At 55.8% G+C, this 11,039-nt stretch overlaps 1 protein-coding gene across 1 annotated transcript; it reads left to right on the forward strand.

Annotated features, from left to right (window-relative positions):
* The first annotated feature begins 7,581 nt into the window (after positions 1 to 7,581).
* On the forward strand, positions 7,582 to 10,800 carry C1H11orf87 (chromosome 1 C11orf87 homolog). The gene has a single exon (XM_038417653.2). It carries the CDS (start codon positions 7,728 to 7,730, stop codon positions 8,184 to 8,186), a length of 459 nt encoding a protein of 152 aa, XP_038273581.1. The 5' UTR covers positions 7,582 to 7,727; the 3' UTR covers positions 8,187 to 10,800.
* The last annotated feature ends 239 nt before the right edge of the window (positions 10,801 to 11,039 follow it).

Raw genomic sequence — 11,039 nt, forward strand, 5'->3', positions numbered from 1 at the left:
CATGCAGCTGCGCAGGGCACCAGGAAATTTGGTGCCCCAAATTTTCTGGTGTCCTACGCAGCTGCGTGCTTTGTGTATAGGTAGGGACGCCCTGTCCGGGACCTCCCCCGATCGCCATGAATTTTCAAGGATAACGGCCAATGGCTCTGCAATCACATGAGCCAGCTCCCTCAGCACCCTCTGATGCATTAGATCTGGCCCCATGGACTTGTGCATGTCCAGCTTTTCTAAATAGTCCTTAACCTGTTCTTTCACCACTGAGGGCTGCTCACCTCCTCCCCATACTGTGCTGCCAAGTGACCTTGCCTGTGAAGACCAAGGCAAAAAAAGCATTGAGTACTTTAACTTTTTCCACATCATCCATTACTAGGTTGCCTCCCCCCATTCAGTAAGGGTCCCACACTTTCCCTGACCTACTTCTTGTTGTTAACATATCTTCCGAAACTTCCTTGTTACCCTTCACATCCCTTGCTAGCTGCAACTCCAGCTGTGCTTTGGCCTTCTTGATTACACCATTGCATGCTCAAGCAATATTTTTATACTCCTCCCTAGTCATCTGCCCAAGTTTCCACTTCTTGTAAGTTTCCCTTTTGTGTTTAAGATCACCAGAGATTTCTCTGTTAAGCCAAGCTGCCATATTTGCTATTCTCTCTGCACATCAGGATGTTTTGTTTCTGCACCCTCAATAAGGCTTCTTTAAAATACAGCCAGCTCTCCTGGACTCCTTCTCCCCCACCCCCCCACCCCATACTAGCCTACCAGGGGATCCTGCCCATCAGTTCTGTGAGGGAGTCGGTCTGCTTTTCTCAAGTCCAGGGTCCATATTTTGCTGCTCTCCTTTCTTCCTTTTGTCAAGATCCTGATCTCAACCATCTCATGGTTGCCACCCACTTCTGCTTCCCCTACCAACTCTCCCCTGTTTGTGAGCAGCAGGTCAAGAGAAGCATGACCCCTAGTTGGTTCTTCCAGCACTTGCACCAGGAAATTGTCCCCAACACTCTCCAAAAACTTCCTGGATTGTCTGTGCACTGCTATATTGCTCTCCCAGCAGATGTCTGGGTGATTGATTTCCCCTGCCCATCCAACCGTCCCCTTGCTCCCCACCCCCTTACCATGCGGCTCAGAGCAGCAGGAGCTCATTGCCTGGCAGGAGTTGGGGGCCAGAGCATGGGTTGGGCAGTGAGTGGAGGGTGCGGGGGAGGGTGGACAACAGGGGAGGGGCCAGAGGCTGGTTGCCATGGCCGGGAGCTCAAGGGCCAGCCAGGATGGTCCTGTGGGTACTTTTGCCCACCTCTGCTCTAGCCCCTCCAGAACAAGTTTGAAGCACATTGGTAGGGCAGTGTAGGGAAGCTTCAATGATCATGCCTGTGTTGTACCAGAGGACTTCTTTCTATGTGGCTGTCAATTCTGTACATAAACACTAAAAATTATTTAACATTTACAAGAAAACAAACATGTTCTGTGCTTGTTATCGTGACTGCTTTTTAGAAAGCATCAAAAGATCAGACTTGTATGGTGCTGGATGCATTGCATTTAGCCAAGGAAACAGATAGCATTTAAATGGAAGGAAAATTTTAGACTTAAAGAGCTAGATCCTGAAGTGCAGTTGCTTTATGTCACATGGTTGCACCAGGAAATTGGTGGATTCTGGCCAAACAGGCATAACAAGAGGGATTTTCTAATGGCTTCTATGTTGCCCACCTGGTTGCTGGCATAGAGCAGTGGTTCTTAACTGGGGGTATGCAGAGATCTTCCAGGGGGTACTCAACTCCTCTAGATCAGGTTTCTCAACCTCGGGGTTTCGACCACCTGGTGTGTGTCAAGAGATGGGTTTAGGGCAGGGCCAGCATTAGGGTGTGGCAAGCAGGGCAACTGCCTGGGGCCCCACACCCACAAAGCTAAGTTACAGGCTTCAGCCCTAGGCAGTGGGACTCGGACTTCAGCCCTGCCATCTGGTGCTCTGGTTTCAGATGAGGCTCACAAGTGAAAAATAGGCTCAAGCATCACACTGAAATGTAGTAGGGTGCTGTGACACTTTTGTATTTTTATGTCTGATTTTGTAAGCAAGTAACTTTTAAGTGAGGTGAAACTTGGGACTCGCAAGACAAATCAGACTTCTGAAAGGGGTGCAAAAGTCTGGAAAGGTTGAGAACCACTGGCATAGAGGACATGGCCAGAGGAAAGAGAGCACGGACAGAATGCCCTGATACTGCTGTAATCTTTGGCTGTCATTTTTCTCCACATAGGGGGCTGTTAGCATTAAATCAGCCCTCAGATGTTACATGTAGGTGAGGGGGGTATGGAAGTGGGGTTCAGTGGGTATGCATGGTGTGCACATGTATGAGGAAGGGAATATGGAAGAAGTAGGGCAGAATGTGGGTGTACATGTGGTATGGAAAAGTGGATGTATATGGAGGATAAGAATTGGTTATGTATGGGGGATGCTTGGGTGAAGAGTGAGTATGTTGTGTAGGGGTAGAGCAAGAGGGCACGAGAGTTGTAGGTTTGCATGAGGGATGGGGACTTTGGTATGTATGGGTGTGAGAGAAGTGGGTTTGTATGGAGTGGGAGGGGGGCATTGGTTATATATGGAGGTAAAAGTTTAGTGAAAGGGATATTGGTTATGTAAGTATGTGGGGGCTTAGGGGAAAGGAATGTAATGGGTAGGTGCATCAAGTAAATATGGAGCTGGAGTTAGGAGAATGGGGTTTGAGGGTCTGGATATATATGGGGCTTATTAGGGAAATGGGGTAGAGGGAGTAGGAATATTGGATGGTATTAGATCTATATGGCAGTTGGGCATTGGAGAAGGGGATATTGGGAAGTGAGAGTATTGGGTAAGTATGTGCGGTGGAGGTAGGTGTTCAGTGAAAGAGTTTAGGGAAAGTTGAGGGCCTGGGGAGTGGAGGTTTGGGAGTTTGGTTATTGGATATGTATGGGAGATAAGGGTATGTGTGGGATTGGGTTAGGGGAAGCAGTTTGGCAAATGGCATATTGGATAGGTATGTGTGGGGGTAGGGTGGCTCTATGAGGGTATGTGGGGGGGTGGGATGAATATGTAGGTGGGTGGGGTAGGTCTATGCAGTATGAGGGTGGTGGATGAGTAGGTGGGATGGGGTGGAGTAGGTCTGTGGGGGGATAGCTGGTGGTGTGGGGGTGCGATGGGTCTCTGGGGGTATTGGTCTGTGAGGAGGTGGGGTGGGTAGGTATGCATGGGGTGGATCTGCGGGGAGTATTGGTATGTTCGGGGGTGGGCTGGATCTGTGTGGGTGGATGAGTAGATGGGGGTATTGGCCTGTGGGGGAGGGATGAGGGTGGAGTAGGTAGGTGGGGGGAGGGGTAGAAGGTGGGGTGGGGTGGGGGTATTGGCCTGTGGAGGGAGGGGGGCGGGGTAGGTCTCTGGGCGGGGGGGTCTCCGGGGGAGGGGTAGTGGTGGGGTGGGCAGCTGGGGGGGTATTGGCCTGTGGAGGGAGGGGGCCAGGAGGGTCTCCGGGGGAGGGGTAGTGGTAGGGTGGGTAGCTGGGGGGGGTATTGGCCTGTGGAGGGAGGGGGGCGGGGTAGGTCTCTGCGGAAAGGGTAGTGGTGGGGTGGGTAGCTGGGGGGTATTGGCCTGTGGAGGGAGGGGGGCGGGGTAGGTCTCTGGGCGGGGGGGGTCTCCGGGGGAGGGGTAGTGGTGGGGTGGGTAGCTGGGGGGGTATTGGCCTGTGGAGGGAGGGGGGCGGGGTAGGTCTCTGGGGGGAGGGGTAGTGGTGGGGTGGGTAGCTGGGGGGGTATTGGCCTGTGGAGGGAGGGGGGCGGGGTAGGTCTCTGGGGGGAGGGGTAGTGGAGGGGTGGGTAGCTGGGGGGGTATTGGCCTGTGGAGGGAGGGGGCGGGGTAGTCTCTGGGGGGAGGGGTAGTGGTGGGGTAGGTAGCTGGGGGGGTATTGGCCTGTGGAGGGAGGGGGAGGGGTAGTGGTGGGGTGGGTAGCTGGGGGGTATTGGCCTGTGGAGGGAGGGGGGCGGGGTAGTCTCTGGGGGGAGGGGTAGTGGTGGGGTGGGTAGCTGGGGGGGTATTGGCCTGTGGAGGGAGGGGGCGGGGTAGTCTCTGGGGGAGGGGTAGTGGTGGGGTGGGTAGCTGGGGGGGGTATTGGCCTGTGGAGGGAGGGGGCGGGGTAGTCTCTGGGGGGAGGGGTAGTGGTGGGGTGGGTAGCTGGGGGGGGTATTGGCCTGTGGAGGGAGGGGGCGGGGTAGTCTCTGGGGGGAGGGGGTAGTGGTGGGGTGGGTAGCTGGGGGGGTATTGGCCTGTGGAGGGAGGGGGCGGGGTAGTGGTGGGGTGGGTAGGTGGGGGGTATTGGCTGTGGAGGGAGGGGGCGGGGTAGTGGTGGGGTGGGTAGCTGGGGGGGGGTATTGGCCTGTGGAGGGAGGGGGCGGGGTAGTCTCTGGGGGGAGGGGTAGTGGTGGGGTGGGTAGCTGGGGGGGTATTGGCCTGTGGAGGGAGGGGGCGGGGTAGTCTCTGGGGGGAGGGGTAGTGGTGGGGTGGGTAGCTGGGGGGGGTATTGGCCTGTGGAGGGAGGGGGCGGGGTAGTGGTGGGGTGGGTAGGTGGGGGGTATTGGCTGTGGAGGGAGGGGGCGGGGTAGTGGTGGGGTGGGTAGCTGGGGGGGGTATTGGCTGTGGAGGGAGGGGGAGGGGTAGTGGTGGGGTGGGTAGGTGGGGGGTATTGGCTGTGGAGGGAGGGGGCGGGGTAGTGGTGGGGTGGGTAGCTGGGGGGGTATTGGCCTGTGGAGGGAGGGGGCGGGGTAGTCTCTGGGGGGAGGCATAGTGGTGGGGTGGGTAGCTGGGGGGGGTATTGGCTGTGGAGGGAGGGGGCGGGGTAATCTCTGGGGGGAGGGGTAGTGGTGGGGTGGGTAGCTGGGGGGTATTGGCCTGTGGAGGGAGGGGGCGGGGTAGTCTCTGGGGGGAGGGGTAGTGGTGAGGTGGGTAGCTGGGGGGTATTGGCTGTGGAGGGAGGGGGCGGGGTAGTCTCTGGGGGAGGGGTAGTGGTGGGGTGGGTAGCTGGGGGGTATTGGCTGTGGAGGGAGGGGGCGGGGTAGTGGTGGGGTGGGTAGCTGGGGGGGTATTGGCTGTGGAGGGAGGGGGCGGGGTAGTCTCTGGGGGGAGGGGTAGTGGTGGGGTGGGTAGCTGGGGGGTATTGGCTGTGGAGGGAGGGGGCGGGGTAATCTCTGGGGGGAGGGGTAGTGGTGGGGTGGGTAGCTGGGGGGGTATTGGCTGTGGAGGGAGGGGGCGGGGTAGTGGTGGGGTGGGTAGCTGGGGGGGGTATTGGCTGTGGAGGGAGGGGGCGGGGTAGTCTCTGGGGGGCAGGGTAGTGGTGGGGTGGGTAGCTGGGGGGGTATTGGCTGTGGAGGGAGGGGGCGGGGTAGTCTCTGGGGGGAGGGGTAGTGGTGGGGTGGGTAGCTGGGGGGTATTGGCTGTGGAGGGAGGGGGCGGGGTAGTCTCTGGGGGGGAGGGGTAGTGGTGGGGTGGGTAGCTGGGGGGTATTGGCTGTGCAGGGAGGGGGAGGGGTAGTGGTGGGGTGGGTAGCTGGGGGGTATTGGCTGTGGAGGGAGGGGGCGGGGTAGTCTCTGGGGGCGGGGTAGTGGTGGGGTGGGTAGCTGGGGGGTATTGGCTGTGGAGGGAGGGGGCGGGGGTAGTCTCTGGGGGGGAGGGGTAGTGGTGGGGTGGGTAGCTGGGGGGTATTGGCTGTGGAGGGAGGGGGCGGGGGGTAGTCTCTGGGGGCGGGGTAGTGGTGGGGTGGGTAGCTGGGGGGTATTGGCTGTGGAGGGAGGGGGCGGGGTAGTCTCTGGGGGCGGGGTAGTGGTGGGGTGGGTAGCTGGGGGGTATTGGCTGTGGAGGGAGGGGGCGGGGTAGTCTCTGGGGGGAGGGGTAGTGGTGGGGTGGGTAGCTGGGGGGTATTGGCTGTGGAGGGAGGGGGCGGGGTAGTCTCTGGGGGCGGGGTAGTGGTGGGGTGGGTAGCTGGGGGGTATTGGCTGTGGAGGGAGGGGGCGGGGTAGTCTCTGGGGGGGGGGGTAGTGGTGGGGTGGGTAGCTGGGGGGTATGGCTGTGGAGGGAGGGGGCGGGGTAGTCTCTGGGGGGAGGGGTAGTGGTGGGGTGGGTAGCTGGGGGGTATTGGCTGTGGAGGGAGGGGGCGGGGTAGTGGTGGGGTGGGTAGCTGGGGGGTATTGGCTGTGGAGGGAGGGGGCGGGGTAGTCTCTGGGGGGAGGGGTAGTGGTGGGGTGGGTAGCTGGGGGGTATTGGCTGTGGAGGGAGGGGGCGGGGTAGTCTCTGGGGGGAGGGGTAGTGGTGGGGTGGGTAGCTGGGGGGTATTGGCTGTGGAGGGAGGGGGCGGGGTAGTGGTGGGGTGGGTAGCTGGGGGGTATTGGCTGTGGAGGGAGGGGGGGGGTAGTCTCTGGGGGCGGGGTAGTGGTGGGGTGGGTAGCTGGGGGGTATGGCTGTGGAGGGAGGGGGGGCGGGGTAGTCTCTGGGGGAGGGGTAGTGGTGGGGTGGGTAGCTGGGGGGGTATTGGCTGTGGAGGGAGGGGGCGGGGTAGTCTCTGGGGGTGGGGTAGTGGTGGGGTGGGTAGCTGGGGGGGGTGATTGGCCTGTGGAGGGAGGGGGCGGGGTAGTGGTGGGGTGGGTAGCTGGGGGGTATTGGCTGTGGAGGGAGGGGGCGGGGTAGTCTCTGGGGGGAGGGGTAGTGGTGGGGTGGGTAGCTGGGGGGTATTGGCTGTGCAGGGAGGGGGAGGGGTAGTGGAGGGGTGGGTAGCTGGGGGGTATTGGCTGTGGAGGGAGGGGGCGGGGTGGTCCCTGGGGGGAGGGGCGGGGTGCCCGCTCGGGGCTGCCCCTCTCCGCCCAGCCGAGCCGCGCGGGAGCGGAGCCGGCACTGGCTGCCTGACGTCACCGGCCGGGCTGGCGATAGGCTGCGCGCTGAGCTCCCTGAAGCGGCCCCGGCTCCGGCTCTGCCCGCTTCATTCGGCACCTTCTGCAGCCTCGGGAGCGCGCGGCCGGGGGCTCCCTCCAGCCACAGGCAGCCCGGGTAAGGCGCGTGCCCCCGCCGGGCCCCGCGTTCCGCTCTGGCCGGAGGCGCGTGAACAGCCCAGGCGCTGCCGGAGCCCGAACTTCGGGTGGCGCCCGGCGCTGGGGCGGCCGGGGAGCCCCGCGGCGGCGGCGGCGGCGGCGGCGGCGGCTCGTGTCGTTCGCAACTTGTTGGGGAAATGCCCGGCAAAGCTGCCCCCTGGGCCCAGTAACTGGAGCCGAGCAGGTGCCGCCGCACTGGTGCCTCGCTCCCCCTGGCCTGGGGCCGGCGGGGCTGAAGACAGCTCGAGCCGTCTAACCAGGGGGCTGGGGCTGGGGCAGTCCAGGGGCGCTGCGCTGGGCTGGAAACTCTCTGTAATGCGCGGGGTTTGTCAGTCAGGCATCCCCCCCCCCCCAGTGTGCCGGAGTTTAGACCACTTTGTACCGTGCTGGGGCTGGAAGGAGGGCGGGGAGGGGGGCTTTGGCGGCAGCCGGTGAATTGTGTGTTTCTCGGTTTGGGTGCCGAGCACTGATTCCTCTGGGTCCCTTTGCAGGCTTGATCTTTCACCTGCCATCTCCAGAGAGAGAGCGAGCCGCGTCCAGGGCATTTCCAGCCTGTGCAAACCCCAGCCCCGGAACCAGGTCAAATCCAGGCGTCTGCAGGGAGAAGAGGAAGAGCCTCATCTTCTCAAGCCTCCTCAATGAGTGCCAAGCTCTCCAAGGAGTTGAGGCTGTCTCTGCCACCTTGTCTCTTGAACAGGACGTCGGCCTCCTCCAACGCCAGCAGCACCTGCATCGCGCAGGTGGGGCAGCTCTTTCAGCCCTTCTCTTCCACTCTGGTTTTAATCGTCCTGGTCACCCTCATCTTCTGCCTGATCCTCCTCTCCCTCACCACCTTCCACGTCCACAAGAGGAAGATGAAGAAGCGGAAAATGCAGAGGGCTCAGGAGGAATATGAACGGGACCACTGCAGCAGCAGCAGCCCCGAGGCAGGTATTCAGGGAGAGAGACCCCCTGGAAGAAACACCCGGCTGGGAAGCTCCACCCAGGACTCGGGAATCCAGCGCCCGTCTCCCCCGGAGCCCAGGAGCGCTCACCCAGCAAGATCTTGTTTGGACACAGCTAGTGCGGGGCTCCTGCAAACCGTGGCATTGTCATGATTATTTTGCGGGGGGGGGGGGGGGACCTCGCCAAGGCTCTGTTTGGTGTTTGTAAATACTCCAGTGATGATTGTAGGCTCTGAAAAGAAAAGTTATTAATTAAAACGAACGAACGAACAAACCCACAATCCAAGCGCATGACAAATCACGCTGCGTTTCTCATTGACTGTGCAAGGAAAGGATGCGTCTTTTTAACGGAAAAGAAGCTGCACAGTGCTACCAAATACACAGTCATCTGCCCGGAGGCGTGGGGGTGGGGGATCCCAGTGTGATGCACAGAGTTATCCTAAGGATCGAGAAGATATCCCCCCCCCCAATTCCTCTCCTGGGCTTATCACTAATTATATGTTTATAAACGAACAATTTAGATTGGGGGAGGGAGGGCATGGCACAGGGTGAGAGACAAAGGAAGAGTGATCTATCTAAACGATGCAGTGGGATCCTTAATCTCTCAAACAAAGGAGACGAGTGCAGCTCATGGCGAAAGGGACCTTTTGCCAGGGGCGGAGAAGGACCCGGTCTTTCTGTAGGGTCTCCTTTTGCATCAGTAACTCTCTCTCTCTCCCTCTCCAAAGACTGGATATTGTTTTCTTTAGAAATGTCCTCCCCTGGTTGAGCGCAATTAAAACGGCAGCCCTCCCCGTCCTTCCCCACTCCAGGGTAAGCGCTCTCTCTCTCTGTAATAGCCAGTGCCCCGTGTGTCCCGACGCTTGAAAGCTGCCTAACAGTGCTTCTAGTACCATCCTGAGGCAGCGGGCTGTTACATCTTTTCCCCTACAGCCACCCCACCCCAAGTCACTTTCCAGTGTAATATTCCATTCGTCCTATTAAACCTGGAATAAGGAATCTTTTTTTTTTTGGTAATAGAGTACTACGTGATGTGCAGTAGTTTACCCCATCAGAATATTTGATGATTTATTTTAAAGAGGTGTGCCCTTGTTGTACCTCCTGTTGGTACTGAAGCAAAATGTTGTTCTGTACTATGCACTGTACACTGTATATTCTTCGTTTATAGCTTTTACCCATTGAATAATGAATTCAGCAACAGTACAGATCTGGCTTTTATTTTTTTAAGGCATCTTTATATCTTCTGATCCTGTACTAGACTGTTATGAATATCCCTGCCTCCCCCAGACCCCGAACAAAACCCTAATGGATGTGTGAAAATGCCATCTATTAAATCATGGTTAATATTTCAAAAGAGGCTGATGTAAGTCTCCCAGGAAAGGACCAACGGTTGTTTGACTATGGACGGAAGTGTCTGAGTGGCTGCTTGTTACTGTATGTGTTGGGGGAATCCAAAGCAACGTTCATTACAGTAAATGCAGCTTTGACTAAACACTTAAACCAGTCACCATGACTTGCAAATGGTGCCTTAGCAGAACGGCCCTATCTAAACTTTGAAATCTCTCCTGGTGATAGTATTAGATCAGAGGTGATGCTCTTCTGTCCATGTTAATGAATAGTAAACACAAAGACAAAAAATAATCCAAGAGGGTGTTTTTCTTAGATACACGCTAGAAATAAATACCTGCTGGATGTAATTTCCAGCTATCTTTAATTTGTTATTTGTAGAATCCCCTCTAAATCCTGGTGGAAAGAATGGATGTTATGTTTTAAAAATATGTACACAATGGGAGGTACTGGAGTACTTAACGGGTGACCAATACAGTTGGTTAAATTAAAGATGGAGAAATGTGGTATTGGGATGGGACAGAACAAATACCAGTAAATGCTCTATCTAACCCCATTACAGCACCCAAAATGCAGAGGTTATGGTACTGTATATCCATTCCATATTTATTCTGTTTCACTTCTAGCTAATCAAATGAGAAACCTCTATTGAGTTAGAATCTATACCTCTAGCATCTTAGGCAAATGCTCTATCATCCAACTAAAGTTGCTGATCCACCTGCTCAGCTCAGTGGGGTATAATATGTCTAGTTGATATTTTTACATTGCAGTTTGAGACTGGCATCTGATTCTCATCCGCAGGTATGATCAGCTGCTAATGATTATTCTGGTCTCTTTGGGACAAACAAATTTTTGTTTGACCCCCTTGTACGATTGCAGCTCCATAATGAACATCATGGAATAATGAAGAGCATTCAGTGAACAGCAGTGAAGCTTCCTGGTTTTTGGTGGTCTCTACTAAACAGAAATTACCTTTTCCTTCATTTTGTGTCTTCTTTAAACAATGTGTAATTTTCAATTTTGTAAAAGCAATAAGATGTTTCACATCACTTCAGTGCATTTCTGGTTGATGATTCCACTCCCCTAGTGTCTGAAGTCAGTCACTCTTCCTTTTGCCTTATGCACTCAAGGCATGCAATAATTCCCCAGAAGTGTACTGCCTGTCATACCTTATTGCAGTTATAAAATTGCCCTATTTTGGATGAAAAAGGATGGGGGGGGGAGACAGAAGCCTGGTATGTGTGTGTATAAATTCTGCTGCTACTAAAAATAGGGGCAGAAATGTGTTTAGGTTTTAAAATCTTTCACATTTAAAACTCTCTTCTGTTTAATTAGTTGAGATTTAAATTTTTAATATATCTGTATTTATGTAAATCTATGTAAATTATATGGTCTGAGTAAAACTTGATACTGACTTTAATTTTCTCAGAACTGTGAACTTCTTGTGGTGTAACTTAAGGTTTTATTTAAAAAAACAAAGCAAATTAAATTATACAAGATAGCAGAAGCTATAAATGCTCATTTACCATCCTGAATTACTTCAATAATGTTCACAAGCACTTCCAGGATACTGATGTAGTTTAAAGTACTGGTTTTACAAGGTTTAATTGAACAGTTTTAGGAGATCAAGCTGATACCAGCAAGCTATGGAAGTTTTCA

This window comes from Dermochelys coriacea, chromosome 1 (genome assembly GCF_009764565.3).
Source record: "Dermochelys coriacea isolate rDerCor1 chromosome 1, rDerCor1.pri.v4, whole genome shotgun sequence".
NCBI classification, from domain to species: Eukaryota; Metazoa; Chordata; order Testudines; family Dermochelyidae; genus Dermochelys; species Dermochelys coriacea.

Bases quoted from the DNA above. Each gene is read 5' to 3' on its own strand.
- C1H11orf87 (XM_038417653.2), top strand. From the start codon at position 7,728: ATGAGTGCCAAGCTCTCCAAGGAGTTGAGGCTGTCTCTGCCACCTTGT.